Here is a 20,184-nt window from a genome sequence, read left to right on the forward strand (position 1 = left end):
TGCGAAAGTCACACCTTATTCCCTTTCAGCCACTTCCTTTTTTCTGTGCTGTTATGGATATGGTGCAATTTTGGACTTATCCTCCTGTATGGGGTGTCCAGGATATTCAGGCTGATACCAATGTTTCAGCCTCTATCCTGGGTTTTGGTGAGACTGACTTGACTCTGACGCTGCTGGACCTCATGGCCTCCTGCAGTGGTAAGCATCGTTCGGCTACACTTGGTGTCTGCATCGTCCATGCCAGAAGTGACAGGGGCGGTGCTTATATAGGGTCCACCCCCACACGCTGACCTCAGTTCCTTCTTTTCCACGCCATCAGTGTGGATCTGGATGATCTCCCCTCAGTTGTTTTTAACAGACTTTTTCTACTGTTTGTCGACTTCAACCAATGTGCCTTTTTTAAATTTGTTTTTTGGAGTATGCCTCTGAAGAAACCATATGGTTTCAAGCCTTTTGGTGCTGTACTAGGCAAATGTCTGTGACAGAGTCTCACTTGGCGTGTCTGTGGTGCATGGAGTAGGACCACAACTCTAACTCTTGCCCAGATTGCAGGACTATGAATCCAAATGTCATCCGCAAGTGAGCCATGAATCTTATTACCTCTCACCATGCAACTCTTCACTGCTCCAGGTTCCGTTCGCGAGGGAGGTCCGGAATCCCAGATTTCTTCAGGTAAGTCTCACAGGAAGAAGTGCAAGATGTTAAAGCATTCTGCTGCTTTTCTACCCCAATGTATCATGGGAACAATGCCACAAGTCCAGGACCCACTTCCATGTCCTCCCGTGGCGCCCCCACCTGACCCTGAGTCTACTGCACACTTCTAGGAGGTTCCTAAAGCCGGAGTGAACCCTGCCTAACTTAGAGAGTTTTATGGGGCCATGAGCCTCTTTTTTTGGAGGCCGGACCCCTCTGGAGTGTCTTTAGGCCCAGTGGGTTCTGGAGGGACTCAAACTGGAACTCCACCAGCAATTCGACCCTCAGCACCACTCAGGTCCTCAGGATCTGTTGGTGAATCTAGATTGGCCCCAGCCATGACTTTGCAACCTCTTCTGGGAATCATCCAGTTGCGCTGTTCCCGGTGCTGCCGACGTCCTTTGGCAGCACTGAACCCATCATGATCCCGACTCTGATAGGGAGCCTCACCTGACATAGGTTCTGGCACCGACCAGGCCTACACAGCCTGAATGGAGCCCTATTTCCCTGAAGGTCCCTCTGAGGAACATGAATTCAGGGGATCTGAGGATCCCCGTGGCTGTTTCGACCCACTAGCAGAGTCCATGGACAACATCTGGTATGAGGACCTAGCTGATGCCAGTGGTCTAGACACCTCACCCTACACGGCCTCCTCTCTTCTCCCACAGTGGTTATAGAAGAAGGGACTTCATTTGCGATGGTGGTGCAGAAGGTGGCTTAGATCCTGGACCTTCAGCTGCCCACAGTTGAGGTCAAGACCATTGTCTTGACAGAGGTGCTTCCCTGAGGTGTCCCTTCTCAGAACCCCTACTCCTCTTAACTGAAGTCCTCACTGATGTCCTGCCCTGGGCCAGGGCCAAGCCCTTCACAGGCACTGATGTGCATAGTACTATCTCCCGCCGCCATTACCCCACACCGAGGACCCAGCCTTCCTCATCCAGCATCCCACCATGAGAGCCTGGTAGTCTAGGCCTCGATCTCTGAAATCAATCCCATGGCGTTCCCTACCACACCTCATAGAAAATTCAAGAGGCTGGGATACCTTAGGTAAGAGAATTTTCTTTTCCACCAGTCTTGCACTGTGGTCTGTGAACACTGCATGCTTATTAGGCCGCTATTACCATACGTTATGGAATACGGTTGCGCAAGTGCTGTCTGTGATCTTGGAGGAGGCCCAAGCCATAATTTCCCAAGCTATTGCTGATGATAGAGATGCAGTAATGTTCACAATCAAATGCAGATTGGATGCGACCAACTCACTGGACAGAGTCATTGCTTCCACAGTGGTACACTAACTCCATACCTGGCTGAGGACAACTGACTTTTTAGGGGATGTCCAGGTATCCCTAATGGACATGCCCTTTGACGGAACTCGCCTCTTTGGCAAAAAGGCGGTTTTGGTGCTTGAATGCTTTAACAATTGTGGGGCCACTCTGCTAGGTGAGGTGGCACCTCAGTCCTTTCGTGGCCAAGGAAGCAGCTCCCACCAGGTCATGGTTGCTCTTCCCACTATTTTCTGGTGCTAAAAAAGGTTGGAGGTATCCATCCTATCCCAGACCTCCACCATCTCAACTACTTTCTGAAAAAGAATAAATTCAAGAGCCGCACTTTGGCTCAGGTTCTGTCTCCCTTGATCCTGGAGACTGGACTTGCAGGACGCTTCCTTCCATATCCCCATCTTGCCTACCCACAGGCATTACCTGCGATACACAGTAGACCAAGAGCATTATCAGTTTGCTGTCCTCCCCTTTGGCCTTACCAGCACCCCTCTGGTGTTCACGAAGGTGAAGGAGGTGTTTGCAGCACATTTGCAGATTTCAGGGGTTCCAGTCTTCCCCAAACTCGACGACTGGCTGTCGAAGGCGGGCTCACCCCAGGCAGTCATCTCACACCTCTAGGTGACTGCGGACCTCTTGCATGTGCTGGCGTTAACTATTAAGTTACTGAAGTCATACCTGACTCCGACTCAGACAGCTTCCTTTCATTGGAACTGTTCTGGATGCAGTGCAGTTTTGGGCTTATCCTCCAGAACATCGACTCCCAGATATTCAGGCCACGATTGCGTTGTTTTAGCCTTTAACCCGGATTTCGGTGAGACTGACTCTGAGGCTGTTGAATTTCATGTCCTCCTGAATTAGTTGGTAAATAATGCCTGTTGGTATATGCAGGCTCTGCAGTGGGATCTGAAGTCCCAGTGGGCACAGCATCAGAGGACTCTCTCCAACCTAGTCCAGGTATCGGATGGAACTGCAAAATATCTGCAGTGCTGCTCATTCACTGCAAATGGGTCAGTGGCAGAATCCTCTCACTTCCACTCGCATAGCTCACAGTAGTGACAGTTATGTCACATCTGGGTTGGGACGGCCATCTGGAAGAGCTAGAGATCCGAAGACTCTAGTCTCTGGCGGAGTCTGGGCTCCACATCAACCTGTTGGAACTGAGAGCGATTTCTCTGGCATTAAAAGCCTTTCTTCCTTCCATCAAGGGAAGTCAGGTTCAGGTCTTTGTGGACAACAAGCAAGGCACGGTGTGGTCGCGGACCCTTAGTTAAGTGGCCCTTTGTCTATGGAAATGTCGGTGATGATAGAGCATGTCAAATGGCACTAGGATTACTAAATTCTCATGCAATGTGTCACCCATACAGCTAGTTAGTAGTCCCCGAGAACACGCAAACTCAATTTAGCCTAGATGCACGCTTGCACTTCAAACCATTATTCCTCCTCGGAATGTCACAGTGGACAGAGAAACTTGCGGCCATCCTCAAGTCTACAAAACATAAATGCCTCCAGACAGCGAGTCCGCACACAGGCTCCGGAATGGGTGAAAAAAGTAGAGACTCTACAGTGTACCTTCATCTCCTTTGTATTGGCGAGCTGTCTATGTCTTAGTCCCTTGAATGTCCTGTAACTACAGCAGTCATCTTAAAGTGGAGTGTACTCTACTCCCTTGGTATAGCCTCTATATCCAGCATTTCCACAATTAATGGCCCTCTGCCATGTGTGCCTTTCCACATCTTGTGATCTGTGAGAGAGCAGAATGGACACATGTACCGCAGTATTTGACCTCCCTCCTGAAGTATGCAATGTCATTCTGGCAGCCATGCACCCCTTCACAAAAACGGTATACATCTGCCAATGGAACAAATATGTGGGTTGGTGGGCTGCCAAATCCGATGATCCTCCGTCTGCATTTTTGTCTGAAGTCCTTTTATTTGCCTTATCCCTTGCCAAGCAAGGCCTTGTCTTGGGCACTGTTGAAGGATACATTTCCACCATCGCAGTGTTCTTGTGGTTGCTGGATCAACTCTCCCTGTTCAAGTCATCTGTGGTGACTTGTTTCTTGAAAGGTTTGCAGCACATTTCCCCCTTTCATTTTGCCCCAATGGGATCTTAATTTAGTTCTCACTTTCTTAATGTGTTCACCATTTGAGCCCATCCACAGCTGCCCTCTGAGACCGCTTACCATCAAAACAGTCTTCCTTGTCACTATAATATCTGACAGAAGGGTTAGCAAATAGCAGGCGCTTTCTGTTAACCCCTGGTACACAACCTTTTTCCAGAATAAGCTTGTCCCAGGGACTGGTGCCTCTTTCTTACCCAAGGTGATCACACTATTTAATGTTGGGCAAAACATCACTGTGAGAAAATGGGGTTCATTATATGATGTGGTTGTGCGACCTCACAGTATAATACACTTACTGACCCCTTTAGTACTCTTAGATTTTGTTTGTCAAACCTTCAACTCAACCCTAGGTAGCTGTAGCTCTGAGCAGCAAGGCTTATACAAAGGAACCAGTGTAAAGCATTTAAACAGCACCAAAACAATTGAAAAAGAAATCAACCAGACACAAAAGAAATCTGACACCATTTTATGAAAATAGGCTATATTTTTATGTATTTTCAGACACCACAAGGAAACAGATCTACAGCAGGGTTCTGAAGATATAGAATTTGCAAGGTATATTAAATCAAATCATTTCACTCAACCGCAAACAAACATTGGCAAATTCTACGAATTTGACACTTAGAAAAGTTTTCACTAAAAGCTTTGGGCTAGTTGTAATGTGGTCCCTTGGAGTCCCTCTATGTGACCAACTCCAGTGGGGAGCCAGTCAGGAGGACCAGCAAGGTCTCACAAACTGTAATCTCAGCAGGTGAAGCAGTCTTCAGTCAGTTCCAGGCACTTTTTTTCTTTGCCGGGCTTTCCTATGGAAGATGTCCTGAGGCAAGGGATGAAGGATGCTGAGGATGTGATGCAGTTGACTGGGGTCTAGCTAGGTCTACTCCGCCATTAACGAAGGGGGTGAGGCTGTCCGTGTCACAGTGCCGACATCCCTCAAAGTCCTCTCAGAGCTGGCAGAAGTCCAGTCGCGACAGATTACCAGTTGCCCAGTACCCGCTGTCATGAGTCAGTCCTTAATGGGTGATAAACTTGTCCTCTGGAAGTACCAGCTGCACTCCGATGACACTTCTGTGATCCACAAACTTGAGCACAGCTTTGTGCATCAGGCCCTGGTGCTGCAAGGCAGTTGTTGGCACTAGGTAGAAGACTTTGGGCTACCAACTTGCCCCAGGAGACTTCTTGAGCTGTTGCGTCCTGCACTGCGAAGAGGAGGCCAGTAAGCTTGCCCATGGAGTGTCTTGGATTTGGCTGGACTCTAGAGATGACTGTTCCTTGAGCAGGACACTGCAAGCACAGTCCTTCTCCTTTGCTAGCCTCCTGGGGCAGTCCACGATGGTGCAGTATTTCTTTGCCGGTTCCACAGTAGTGCAGAGCATGCCTTCCTCAGTCCGTCTTCCAGTCCAGTCGAAATCTGAGTTCTGGTTGCCAGAGGTGTCCTATTTATGTACAGAAAACACCCTCAGGGTAGAATACAGTTGGTAGCCAATGGGCTACCAGGTTCCCTCCCCTCTGATGACCAATTCCTGGGTTTTGTGGCATCTGGCTGTCCCAGTATGCACTATGCTGCCCACTTCTAAGATGAAAAAAATCCTCTTGACATCCAGAACTCTGTAGCCCATCCTAGAGATATGGTTACCAAGGGGGCAACACGCCCCTGGAAAACTGGTTTCACAACCGGCTTCCCCTCCCCTGTCCGTAGTGCCAGCCTTTCTAACTAAACAATAGAGCAGCCCCTCTCCCAAGTGGTCCCATTTACCCTTCAAAAGTGGCTTCACCTTTGAAGCTCACCTTTTAGGTCAACACCTTGTGGCTTTCTGACTGAGAGACATAACACCTGCTCCAGGGTCAGGCCTCTATTGTTATCCTGGGTGTCGTTAGTATATATCCCCAGGAGGACAGAAGGCTGTCTGCTGGACAGACTCAGAGTACAACAGTAAACAGGTGCTGGGAAATTTGGGCAACTGAAGTGGCGACATCTAAACTTGCACTTCGTCCACCAGTGACATTAAATTTGATGTAACCATTAAATTGGATTTAATCTACTGATTCTTTTGATACCTTACAGTGCCAACTTTAGTAGTCCCATTCAGAAGTTAGCAGGGCTGAGATGTCAGCCTGTAACTCTGTACTTGCCAATGGGTCTGCTAGCCTTTCCACAGTCGAAACGACAATTTATGGTTTTTACTGCTGGAACATGTACAAGTACATGTTCCACTTTTTAACATACAGCACCCTTCCTTAGGGGCCATTTGGCCTACCTTACGGGTGACTTATATATATTAAAAAGGGAGGTTTGGGCTTTTCCATTACCCTAAATGGCAAAGTTGAGTTAGCAGTTAAAAACTGCCTTTCCAGTCTACAGTGTCAGACTGGGAGCCATGTTTTACATTGTCCCACTCAGAGTGGCACAACTAGTGCTGCAGTCCCTGTAGGACACTGTAACGTACATGCCTAGTGTCCCCTGAGACCATATACTAGGGACTTACAAGTAACTTAGGTTATGCCAATTAGGGAGAAGGTAATTAAACATGTACCATTCTAAGGGTCAGAGAACATGCACTGAGTCTTATTTAGCAGTGTTCGGGGCATTTCAGAGCCATTATACCTGTACCCAGTAGTCAAAATGGGAGTAAAAAGTGGGAGTAAACCTGTACATTTCTTGTTTCCTTGCAAACGTACTGTCTACTTTCTTTGCAGTCTCTCCTACCAAGGAAGAGGAGAGACTCCACTGCCTGGATCCAAAAAGAGCTTGGTCATTCTACATTGATTGTACTAAAGACTTCCTGGTGGATGATCAACACTTTGTTGGATTTGTGGGTGTGAAGAATGGAACGATGGTCCACAATATCTCCTTTTGGATTGTCCTCTGTATAACAATCTGGTATGCAATTGCAAATAAATAACACCCAGAGGACTTGAGAGCTCATTCCACCAGACCTTAAGCTGCAACTACTGCACTAGCTTGAGGAAACTCAATCCTGGACATTTGTCAAGCGGCTCCGTGGGCATTTCTGCACACATTTGCCAAGCATTACTGCCTGGACAGTCAGGTTCGACATGTTGGGCATTCCGTTGGTTTGGTCTTTCAGGACTTTTTGCTCTAACAGATTCGTAGATCCATCTCTAGGGAGAGATTGGTTTGGTATCGATGCTAAGGAAAGGAATCTGTGGCTAGAAGTCTCTATCAGATGAACTAGTTACTAACCTTTGGTAACGCTTTATCTGGTACAGACTAGTCGCAGATACCAATCCTTCCATCCTCATTGTTCTGCGAACTGTTCATCTCGCATAAAAGAGATCTATCGGATCATTCCACCTCAGTATGGCTCTGTGTTTCTGGCATGGAAAAATATCCACAAACTGAGGACCGCTGCTGGGGTGACGCCAATATAGGCACAGTGCTTGTCACTTCCGGTGCACAGGAGGTCAGCTCAAAAATGTCTGACTACAGTCTGATGCCTGGGGAATTATCTAAGTTAACGTATATCTGCAGCTTGATATAGAAACTACCAAATAAAGCATTACAGAAGGTAAGTAACTTGTTCGCTAGTGCATCACAACTGTCCTTCCTCTTGATAATGCAATTGCATCTGTTAGTGCATCTCTGCTGTCCTCTTGATAGTGCCACTCTGTGTGTCAGTGCATTAGTGCATCGCTACTGTCCTTCCGACTGTCATTCCTCTTGGTAGTGTAATTTCAGGTGTTAGTGAATCTCTACTTTCCTTCCTCTTAATAATGTCATTGCATGAGTTTGTGCATCTCTGCTGTCCTTTCTCTTAATACTGTCACTGTGTGTGTTAGTGCATTAGTGCATCACTACTGTCCTTCCTACGGTCATTCCTCTTCGTAGTGTAACTGCAAGTGTTCGTGCATCTCTGCTGTCCTTCCTCTTAATCATGTGATTGTCGGTGTTAGTGCATCTCTGCTGTCCTTCCTCTTAAGCATGTGATTGCTGGTGTTAGTGCATCTATGCTGTCACTCCTCCCAATCGTGTGATTGCAGGTGTTAGCGCGTCTCTGCTGTCACTCCTCTTAATCATGTGATTGCAGGTTTTAGTGCTTCTCCGCTGTCCTTCCTCTCGATCGTGTGATTTCAGGTGTTAGCGCGTCTCTGCTGTCCTTTCTTTCGATTGTGTGATTGCAGATAGTTAGCGCGTCTCTGCTGTCACTCCGATCGTGTGAATGCAGATGTTAGCGCGTCTTTGCTGGCTTTCCTCTGGATCTTGTGATTGCAGGTGTTAGCGTATCGCTGCAGTCATTCCTCTCGATCTTGTGATTGCAGGTATTAGCGCGTCTCTGCTGTCTTCCTCTCGATCTTGTGATTGCAGGTGTTAGCGTGTCTCTGCAGTTCTTCCTCTCCAGTGGTGGGTGGTGGAATTTGAAACTGGTGTGGCGTATGCAGAACGAATCAATGTATGCGAGCGAGCGCAGGGAGCAAGCCCGACGGCAATAAGGGAGGTTCGGGGGGGGTTCTCCCCCCGTGTAGGAATTTTTTTTACATTGACTCTTTTTGGTGCGATTTTCAGCATTATTTCTGTGATAAATGGACTAAAAATTCAGTTCTTCTAGGTATTCATAAAAGAAAACTCATACATTATTTCAGAGAATTTCTGGGTTGCCAAGCAAGTCTGACTTCTGAAGAGGCTAGGGTACTAAGCAAGACTGGTTTGGCTCTACCCTTTCCAATAGAAAACTCTAGTTAGCGATGTGAACAAGTTCAATGGACAAACCTGGGTTCTAGGGAGAGTCCCTCTCCTCCTGAGAAAGAAATGTAAAAAAGATTGGCAAATGGTGCATTCTAAAGCAAATGAAGGCAGCAATAAAGCAAGGCTTATTAAGCAGTGGGAACGTATAGTCATGAAATATTAAACACATTAAAATCTGCTCCTTATCTTCTTGCATTAATTTGTTCAACAGTTACTGTAATATGTAAATTGTCCTGCATGACAACTTTAGCCCTTTAAAATGTATGCTTGCCCAGTGTCTTGCACTGCATGCAGCATTGACTTTGGAAAAATACGCTATAACCAGAAGTACCCACAGCTGCTGGCTGTAACCAGTCATATAGAAATACGTGCAGACAGGACTTTAAGTGACATGAAAAAAGTGGGTGCTCCCTATAAAGGAACATGCCAAATACATTGCTGTGATTCCATAGTGTGCCATCAGACCGGTATTTTAGTTTCTCTCTGAGATGTAATTTTATCCAGATAAATGGCACAGCAACTGACATCCTAAAGCCTGTCAGTATGATTGGCTTTGTCACTGGGTGTTAGCGGTTTAAGATAAATGAGTAACAATAATGATTTCTTATAAATAATTAACATTGAAAATGTTTAATTTCTGAAATTCTGAAATAGTGAGTCTGTGAATTAAATAGCATTGAGGCCTGTGGAAGGAGTTTTGGCCTTCAATTATGTGTGCTTTATGTTAGATATATATCCTCTTTTTCTCTGCATATCTTGTGCATCTGCACATCTTCAACCCCCTCTTTCCTCTTCCGCATCCTCTTTTCACTCTTCCCCGAATGCCCTTCCTCACATCTGTCACTTCACCGCCCCAACATGCACTGCACTCCCTCAAATATAAGAACTTTAATTTCTCTTATTTTTGCCTTGCAAATATTTTGACATCGGTGTACCCCCTTCACACACATTTCCACAGAATTTCAGTTGCAAATGGAATACACAAATATTGTTCTGTGTGCTCTGCAGAGAGGCCAACCCACTGACAGGTACTTTGTTTGGCTTTAGCGCCTGCATACTCAATCCAAGCCCCTCATAAACACCTGGCATGGCTCAAGCCTCAACGTATGCACAGAAAACAATACAGATCAACAACAACATTATAAAATAGCTAACTCGTGGGGAATGCAAGATCAAGTAAACATGTAAAATAAGAGAGGAACTAAATCGCTGAAATGCATTCCCTCGACGTTTTTAACATTCATTGTTTGCAATGCAATCCATGTTTTAGGCATCAATGTTAGCTTAGGGGCATGTACACCGGGCCAGTTTTAATGCCATACATCAGAGGACTGGCCACTATAAGCACAAGTTACACAGTAAGCACATATCTCTCGCTTTGGGCCTGACTCGGATATTTGGATCCATTTCACAAGGGTGCAAATGCCGCAGCTGAGGTGTGACAATGGCATGCCAGTTCAAGTACGAGTCTCAAGCTGAAGGCCCATTCTCTAACTCTTTTGCCACCAATTACAGAAGATCTTGCCTGTAAAGATCTCGGTAGCTACCCTGGGACCTCCACAAAGATTTTACTCCTGCTGCATCAGCGGTTACATCGTTAATATTTCGTCCGGAGCTATTACATGCCAGTGTGCAATGCGCCTACTGCTCACAGAGCACGAGCCACGTGAGCACGGAAGAAAGAATCTGCGTCCTCTTGACTGGTATCCATTAGGTGTATAAGGCCCCATTGCTTCCCCTGCTGTGCACGTTATTGCAATGCACTGGCAGAGGTACAATTTCTTTCAATAATGGGTTGCACACATACCTCTCTGTAACGTGCAAATTAGCCCCCGAAAATAGACTGCCGCATGATATTGTCCTGCTTCAGGTGAGTCCCCGCTTACATCAAATTGATGCAGGCAAGCTAGAGTTACGTGACATACATCTTTAGAAGTGTTGAAATTCAACAAAGTTAAAACAGCATTGCAGGCAGTCGCGGCTCGCATACTCACAGGGGGAGATGGGGGTCGGGGGGGTTAAAATAAAGGAAACTTCTTACCTGACCGGCTCGGGTCCGTGCCGCCTCTACTCCTGGGCCGGAGTCCCGCCGCGCGTTCTGAGGAACAGGCATGCTGCAGCTGAACTAGTTGCTCAGCGCTGACCCGACTCTAATCCGGCCATTTCTAACATTGGCCCGGCTCGCCACCAGCTGTGGAACGCTTCCCTAGGTGCGTGGGTAGTGCGGCGCTTCCCCTCGCGGACGGTGCTGCTCGTCTCGTCTCCGTAGGGCAATCTTCATTCTTAACTCCATTGTCTCAAGGGCAGGGCAGTATGTGCGTGATCTCACTCTCAGCCAATCCAGACGCTGCATTAGCAGCGCCAGGATTGGCTAGAGCAGCGATACTCCCCACCCATAGGAGACCGGCGGTTGCTGTGCCTCGCTAGCTCTCCTAAGGGCGGGGAACTTCAACTTGGGTTAAGGCAAGGCAGGGGAAGGCTAGTTACAGTGCGCATGTTCGGTCTGGTCATAAAAATGACCAGCCCAAAACCGAACATGCGCACTGAATTACTAGTGCTGCCACTGCGGTGTGCTTGGCCTGGTTGTCACTCAAACACAGGAGTGCTGCCGCAGCCCCACCCCCTTCACGTCCGATTGCCTCGGGGGTGTGGCCCAGTCCATTGTGAGCCACGGCCCAGCCTCGAGTTAAATTACAGTAATTACTCAAGCAACAACCGGAGCAAGCGGAGAACAATGAATGCGGCTGGGGCTGCATTAGTGGGGCAACGCCCCAGCGCCCCAATGGACGCACCGCACCTGTCCTCACTATCTTGTGATTGCAGGTGTTAGTGCGTCTCAGCTGTCCTTTCTCTCGATCTTGTGATTGCCGGTGTTAGCGCGTCTCTGCAGTCCTTCCTCTTGGTCTTGTGATCGCAGGTGTTAGCGCGTCTCTGCTGTCTTCCTCTCGATCTTGCAATCACCGGTGTTAGCACGTCTCTGCTGTTCTTTCTCTCGATCTTGTGATTGCAGGTGTTAGCACGTCTCTGCTGTCACTCCTCTTGATCGTGTGATTGCAGGTTTTAGTGCTTCTCCGCTGTCCTGCCTCTTGATCTTGTGATTGCTGGTGTTAGCGCGTCTTTGCTGTTACTTCTCTCGATTGTGTGATTGCAGGTGTTAGTGTATCTCTGCTGGCCTTCCTCTCGATCTTGTGGTTGTAGGTGTTAGTGCGTCTCTGCAGTCCTTCCTCCTGATCTTGTGATTGCAGGTGTTAACGCATCGCTGCAGTCCTTCCTCTCGATCTTATGATTGCAGGTGTTAGCGCGTTTCTGCTGTCCTTCCTCTCGAGCTTTTGATTGCAGGTGTTAGCGCGTCTCAGCTGTCCTTTCTCTCGATCTTGTGATTGCCGTAGTCAGCACGTCTCTGCTGGTTTTTCTCTCGATCTTGTGATTGCAGGTGTTAACGCGTCGCTGCAGTCCTTCCTCTCGATCTTGTGATTGCAGGTGTTAGCGCGTCTCAGCTGTCCTTTCTCTCGATCTTGTGATTGCCGTTGTCAGCACGTCTCTGCTGTTTTTAGGTCTCGGCTAGCGAAGGCTGCGCTTGCGCAGTCCCGCTCGCGAGATTTAATGTTTTTTAGTACGGGGCTTGAACCCCGCCCCTCTTCTCCATTGGCTGGCTTCCTAAACGGTGGCCAGCCATTGGAGGAGAGGGGCGTCTGTCCGTTTAAGCCCCGTCTTTTTCGGATTCGGGGGCGTGTTTTTTACTTTCTTTCTCTCCTCTGGAATGTAAACATTCCAGCCAATGGGAAGAGGAGAGAAAGAAAAACACGCCCCCCAATCCGAAAATGCCGTAGCTCGCGAGATTTAATGTTTTTTAGTACGGGGCTTGAACCCACCCCTCTTCTCCATTGGCTGGCTTCCTAAACGGAAGCCAGCCATTGGAGGAGAGGGGCGTCTGTCCGTTTAAGCCCCGTCTTTTTCGGATTCGGGGGCGTGTTTTTTACTTTCTTTCTCTCCTCTGGAATGTAAACATTCCAGCCAATGGGAAGAGGAGAGAAAGAAAAACACGCCCCCCAATCCGAAAATGCCGCTGCGTTTCTCCGAGGCATTTCTGCTTGACCTCGGAGAAAGGCAGTGGTGTTCATGGCTTCATGAACATCACCCTAACTTTTATGGCGATGATTGGATAAGATATGCCCGCTGCCTCTTGACGCATGATGACAAAGACTTTTTTCAGCAATGACAGGCCAAGGCTTTGCACTGGGCACCCCTTTAAATGCGCCGGAAAAGGCGGGGCCGGGAAGAGCGCTACTCGCGCACGCGGACTAGCGCAGAGCCCAATTTCGCCATCTTTCTTCTGTTTACATCGGCGTCGCTATCTTTCTTCTGTTTACATCGGCGACCGGCTCTGTCATTCCTGTGCCGGAGGAGCCTGTCTTGAGCCCTGGCTGTAGGTGGCCCAGATTGCATACCAGCTAGGGTACGAGATCACGGAGGCGTTGTACGAGAAGTTTCTGGCACCAGAAGAGCCTTTTCCGCTGATGTCTCAGCGCCGGGGAAGCGCCAGCGAGGAGGGTGGCGGCGGGACACTGTTATTTGATGTTAGTGATTTTGGCTGCCAACTCTCCTCATGCCACAGCACCCACCCGTTGCAGCGCGGATTCCACGGCAGCAGGTGAGACACACGGCCCTCGTTCGTATTTGCAGACTCGTCTTTTTCAGGGGGAGGAAAGAGGCTCATCGTTTTGGCGCACGCCCAGCGCCGAATCTCCGCCCACCATACGTGGGACCAGCCGCTTCCCCGCACTGTTTACACATCAGACATCCATGCTAAATTTGGACCCGGGCCTGTTGGCAGTGAGTCCACCATGCTTGGCGCGCCTGGCGCAACGCTACTTCAGGAGGCTGCGGTGTGGCGGTCAGCGCGCTGGTTCTGCGTGTCCTCAGCTCCACGAGGGCCCGACCTCCGGACCTGACCGGCTTTCTGCTTCGCCATTCCTTGCACTGTTCGTGCACCTTTGGACAACGGGAACATTTAGGCCATCCTGTCATGACTCGCTGCACGGGCCTCGCTTCTTCAGGTGGTGAGATTTTGGCGCTAAAGGGTGGGAACACCTGTGAGTGTTTGGCCAACCGCAGAGAACTCCAGAGTTGAAAGGGCACCTCCCAGACCCAATCACGCCCTTCGCTCTAATGAGGCATTTGCCCGTTTCTGAACTTGTCGTTGCCAATGGATGTACAGGTAGGTTACTTTGCCCCTGCCATCTGCAAGGCATAAAAAGGTGGCTGCCAGTAGGTCAGATACTTGTGTTCAAGGCCTTCGCACTTTTGCTACCCTCCAGAACAGAAATAATCCCTTACTGAAATAAGAAATGTATATAATAAAGAAACTGAGAACATGAAAAACAACATTTCTCCCCTGAAAAACAATATTTCTCTCATGATATGCCTTGCTCAGGAGCTCGCTCAGAAACATTTACTCAAAAGCATAAATTACAACTTTTTGCTGATCTACATGCGTGGCAGCACGTCTCATGTAATGTATGCCTTACTTACATTGCATATGCAAGTATATGGAATGTACGTTCATTGGGGACTTGCAGATGTTTTTCTCACCCCGCAACAGCATAATGTATGCTAGAAGGGCAGTTATAAAAATTCACCAGTGGTAACACTTTAGCCAAGCAAACAAAGTCTCTTAGTCTCTGACTGCCGGTGTCAGCGCGTTGCTGCAGTCCTTCCTCCCGATCTTGTGATTGCAGGGGTTAGCGCGTTGCTGCAGTCCTTCCTCCCGATCTTGTGATTGCAGGTGTCAGCGCGTCTCTGCTGTTCTTTCTCTCGATCTTGTGATTGCAGGGGTTAGCGCGTTGCTGCAGTCCTTCCTCCCGATCTTGTGATTGCAGGGGTTAGCGCGTTGCTGCAGTCCTTCCTCCCGATCTTGTGATTGCAGGGGTTAGCGCGTTGCTGCAGTCCTTCCTCCCGATCTTGTGATTGCAGGGGTTAGCGCGTTGCTGCAGTCCTTCCTCCCGATCTTGTGATTGCAGGGGTTAGCGCGTTGCTGCAGTCCTTCCTCCCGATCTTGTGATTGCAGGGGTTAGCGCGTTGCTGCAGTCCTTCCTCCCGATCTTGTGATTGCAGGGGTTAGCGCGTTGCTGCAGTCCTTCCTCCCGATCTTGTGATTGCCGGTGTTAGCGCGTTGCTGCAGTCCTTCCTCCCGATCTTGTGATTGCAGGGGTTAGCGCGTTGCTGCAGTCCTTCCTCCCGATCTTGTGATTGCCGGTGTTAGCGCGTTGCTGCAGTCCTTCCTCCCGATCTTGTGATTGCAGGGGTTAGCGCGTTGCTGCAGTCCTTCCTCCCGATCTTGTGATTGCAGGGGTTAGCGCGTTGCTGCAGTCCTTCCTCCCGATCTTGTGATTGCCGGTGTTAGCGCGTTGCTGCAGTCCTTCCTCCCGATCTTGTGATTGCAGGGGTTAGCGCGTTGCTGCAGTCCTTCCTCCCGATCTTGTGATTGCAGGGGTTAGCGCGTTGCTGCAGTCCTTCCTCCCGATCTTGTGATTGCAGGGGTTAGCGCGTTGCTGCAGTCCTTCCTCCCGATCTTGTGATTGCAGGGGTTAGCGCGTTGCTGCAGTCCTGACTCTCGATTTTGTGATTGCAGGGGTTAGCGCGTTGCTGCAGTCCTTCCTCCCGATCTTGTGATTGCAGGGGTTAGCGCGTTGCTGCAGTCCTTCCTCCCGATCTTGTGATTGCAGGGGTTAGCGCGTTGCTGCAGTCCTTCCTCCCGATCTTGTGATTGCAGGGGTTAGCGCGTTGCTGCAGTCCTTCCTCCCGATCTTGTGATTGCAGGGGTTAGCGCGTTGCTGCAGTCCTGACTCTCGATTTTGTGATTGCCGGTGTTAGCGCGTTGCTGCAGTCCTGACTCTCGATTTTGTGATTGCCGGTGTTAGTGCGTCTCAGCTGTCCTTTCTCTTGATCGTGTGATTGCAGGTGTTGGTGTGTCTCTGCTGTCACTACTCGTGCTAGTGTTTGATTTCGTTCATTAAGAGACCTTCCTCCAGATTATTTGTTCCAGCGCAGGTATTAGCACAACTCATACTCTCCTTGGGCTTAATAGTGTCAATTCATGCCCTATGAAAAACAGATCTCAGCGCCTGATCATTGTTCTGGTCCCTTGTTTGCTCATTCCGTTGCTCCAGTCAGAGCTCCATCTGCGTTGGCTTTGCTGTGATGGGACAGTCAAGCCCAATTTGCCATGCCACATGCCCTCTGAACTGGCTTACAAGCGGGTCGGTTCCAGACTTTTTTTGGTAATATCAATTAAGTGCATTTTGAGTCCTGTGGTTCAGTGAGCTATGGGAACCACGGCTCAGTTTGTCCAGTTTAGGGCCTCACACCGAGAAAAACAAAAGTGATGAGTGGAAGGTTTAAATTAAAGCAGCATCTATATGCAAACGAGCCTTGGCAATCTCCATCAGCATCAGAGCAGCCCGAGGTGATAGACCACATCCCCTTGTAGTCCTGTCCATAGAGGCCATGGTTGTTCTCTGTCTGGACTGGTATGATAAGCAAATAAACAAGCATTCAATATATCCCTTTTTGTTGTTTCTCTCACTTGATGCAATAGTGTGCTTTCCTTCCTGTTGATAGTCACTCTTTCATTGTGGATCTTACTGTGCTTCCACTTTTCGTCGTGTAGTCGTAGATTTGCCCTTCCTTCTGTGGCACTTACTTTTCTTCGGTGACAATTTTTAGTGTGTTCCTATATGTGGTGTATGTAATTTCGTGTATATCTATGTATGTTCTGTACATTCTATTTGGCCTTCATGTCGTGCCGTGCTCTAGTACATGTATTTATCCTTTCTTTTTTGCAACATATACTATTCCATGTAATACCGTGTTAATGCTTGTCTTCTCTCTGCCACCCATAATATTTAAAGCATTAATGCTATGATATTTTTTTCTGAATCGCTGATTTGTCAGTGACCCCACTGGTGCAGATTATAGATACATAACATATATTGCAGGTATATAAGACCCCATAAGTTTGCAAAATGTGTCAATAATGGTAATTTCTGCTAAAAAGTTGGCTTTCAATTAATACTGCCAAAACACAGATCATGGTCTCAAGACACACAGGAGCTTCAAAAATAACCTGATGCTAGATAAATCCCGTCTGGAGATGGTGTTTGTTTATTTGGGATTAAGAATTGGCTCAGAAATGAGGAGGACGCGGGAAGAAATCCTGAAGAGCAAGATTATACTAGTTGAGAGCCCATCTAGATAGTTGGAAGTGTGGGTACTAAAGTATACAAGTTTCAGAGACAAAACATGTCTTTATCGGGCGAAATTTACTGCTATGTGTATCTGTCCCTACTGATTGCTATATTAGATAGAACTCTTTTTTTAAACAATTGCTGCGACTACTGTAAAGTACTCCAAAAGTCCCTCTGTTTCTGGAGCTGGGACTTAAATGCATTGCCTCAATATCCAAATGAAGCCAACTCTTGTATGGATCAGGATTTTGGGGTACCACTGAAAGCATCAGAGGGAAACCATTTACGATATCCTGATGTGGCCTGATGAAGAGAAAGAGGTGTGGGCGAACGTGCCCAAAACCTATCTGAAGTTTTAGACCTGTCGTATTTGTGGACAGCTTGAGATAAAATCTCTCTAGGACCGATGTGATGTTAAGCGCATTCACAAAAAGTGTTTAATTGAGATCCAAAAGGTTAGTCATGGTTTTACAAAGGTTAATAATTACCTATTTAGCAGTAAAGAGTGTTCCAGCCTTTAAATATCACCTGGATGCCGCTCGCCTCACTTACATAAAATTGGGATTCCTTTTTCAGTAATAGCTCCACTGAGTGGGTGAAAGATGAATTGCATCTTTTGTTTTTCTGTTCACTATACCACGCACAAGAGAAAACAATCATTTGAAATGCAACAGGTCTCACATTTACACGAGTTTGAACTATTGGCATTGCAAATGCGAGATCTATTGCATTTCAAATGCTTGACACTCCTGCCCTCCTGCAGTAAGAAACTCATTATAGAAAATAGTGCTTACAGACTAAAGAAGACTACTGTGTGACAACCGAAGTAAAAGGGCCAGTCCTCATGGGAGGTTACAAATGAAGACAAGGTGGTAGAATGAGGGACTAACAAGCCAAATAACGAATCAGAAACCAGCATTTACAGAGGACAATGACACAAGCCAATGACAAATATGGGCGGAGAGTGGGCAGGGCTTCAAGTACATACTCCAATATAGCATGGCTCGCAGAGCAGCGCATGCGCTGCCCAGGCTCGACCTAAAAAATATCTAACAACTAATGACGAACAAAGGCACTCAGGAGCGTAAGGATGTTTTAAGCCCATGAAAACCTGATACTTCCAAAATGCATTGCTATTTGCTATTAGTTTGAAAGATCTGTCGTCATTCACTCAAATCTGTGCCTTAAGTGATTTACTATAAAACTGTGTGAGTCAGATTTTATGATCAACTGGATTATTCATTGGGGGCGTGGCCAAGATGGTGGATGGGACGAATGCATTGTGTAGAGCTCACGTGGCTCGCCAGATTGACAGCATCCTGGAGACCGTAGACCCCACCGACCCCACCGGACAGCTGCGGGAATCACCTTGGAGGTCTTAATAAGGGCAGGGACCAGGCCACAGCAGTGAAGGAGTGCGGTCCCCTGTGGGCCACGGTTGCAGCGGCACCCTTTGTTTGGCCAAAGCTGGGGCCTCGCGTTATCCAGGCAAGCTGGAGGTGGGGCCGGCCCCCTTGATCAGCAGGCATGGACAGTGGCATTTTTGCCGCGTGGGTGCACTGCTTTGGGCCCCCACACTGGTTGCTAGCCACTGCAACAACGTAGAATGAATCAAGCATGTGAATCTATGGAAGGTATCGATTCTGGAGAACTACTGTTGCAGGTAAATAACTTTATTCCTTTTATGCATTAACGCCTGAAATAAATGACTTTTTGTCAATACGTTCATTAATTTGCAGCTTCTAGTTTTACAGCACATACATTTCAATGTTTCCATCATTCATCTTCCCTCTGGGGAAACAAGTGTTAGAGCCTTACCAATAACTGCATCCTCATAAGAGACAGTGAAGTATATGTGAAAGTCAAGCTGATAGATGTGTGCATCTCTTTTTCCAAAGCTTGCTGATAGTTCCTTGGACAGATCCTTTGATACTAGAGCAGTAGTTCTGGGATTTGAGGTCTGCTCTCCCTTTGACAATTGCATGATATATCAGACAGTTTAGAAGGTAAAAATGAAGAAATCTAGACAATTTCATTACAAGCTCGTATCTGCTGCCATGAAGTGGTGGCGGCCGCTTTACAAATCTCATGCACTGCTTTTTCCAAGAAAATTGGCCTGGAGAAAGGAGAGCAGCTGGCTAACACCCATACTTCTTTCTCTAGCAAATTATGCTGTAGTTCTGCAATGGCTTGTCACTCATTTACATGTCAGATTTGAGGTGCTGATGTCTCAGGTTATACGTGATAAATAGCCTATTGTTCTTCCTCCACAGGGCCCTCAAGGAGTAGAAGGTCTGCGCGGACACCCTGGGCCGAGGGGAATACAGGTAATCCTCCCCATCAATCCCTTTCATATAGTAGAAGTATTTCCTGTGTTGATTCCTCTGTCATTATTTTTCCTCTATTCTCTTCTCTTTTAACAGTTTGCCTTCACGCATCAATCTTCTTTTGCTCTTCTGCTTTATTCTCTTTTATGTTGTTCCTTTCAAACTTCCCCCTACATTCACTGTGGTCATCCATCTCGTCGTGCAAGAAGGCTTCTTGTTTCTCTTCCTTTGTTGGCTTCTTTTTTTTTGTTTTTCATCTAGACTCTTGTTTATTTCATATTGAATGTTTAGAGTAAGATGAGTTGTTTTTTGTGTTCTCTTGTAGGGTTGCTGGGGTATTGAAGGCCAACCTGGACCCAAAGGAGACACTGTAAGAGTCCTAAAACATTTAATTTTGGAGAATGTTACCAATATCATTTGATGGGCATTCTTATCAATCAGGTATCCCTCAATTTCTAGCAGGAAGCCCTCATCCTCTTTCATTCAACACTCTTTTTGATCACTCACTCTTCTGTCATCCCCTTCCCCTCCCGAGCACGCCTGTGTCGAGTTTCCCTATTTCTCTTAGCGGTCCATCACCTCTATGACAAGGCTCTTTTCCTCTGAGGTGGGTCTAACCCCCACTATGTGAATTGTTCTCCCTTTTGGCATCCCTCTCCCTTTGTCAAGTGGCTCTCTTCCTCTGTTGGTCATCCCTGTGTATCCACAATCTCCCTTTCTTGGGTGTTCCACACCATGTTTGGTGTATCACACATATTCACACTGTAGTATTATGAATAATAACCAACAATTCAGAGTCTCCATGTGCGAC

At 47.5% G+C, this 20,184-nt stretch overlaps 1 protein-coding gene across 4 annotated transcripts in view; it reads left to right on the plus strand.

Annotated features, from left to right (window-relative positions):
* LOC146868589 (uncharacterized) overlaps nt 1–20,184 on the plus strand; it is a 1,503,661-nt gene that overhangs the window by 712,145 nt on the left and 771,332 nt on the right. For all 4 annotated transcript variants that reach the window (XM_085611695.1, XM_085611716.1, XM_085611705.1 and 1 more), the window contains 2 exons: nt 19,320–19,373; nt 19,699–19,743. In XM_085611695.1, coding sequence (XP_085467821.1) covers nt 19,320–19,373; nt 19,699–19,743 — 99 coding nt within the window. The remainder of the gene's footprint in view (nt 1–19,319; nt 19,374–19,698; nt 19,744–20,184) is intronic.

Source organism: Triturus cristatus, chromosome 1_2 (genome assembly GCF_964204655.1).
Source record: "Triturus cristatus chromosome 1_2, aTriCri1.1, whole genome shotgun sequence".
Taxonomy (NCBI): Eukaryota; Metazoa; Chordata; class Amphibia; order Caudata; family Salamandridae; genus Triturus; species Triturus cristatus.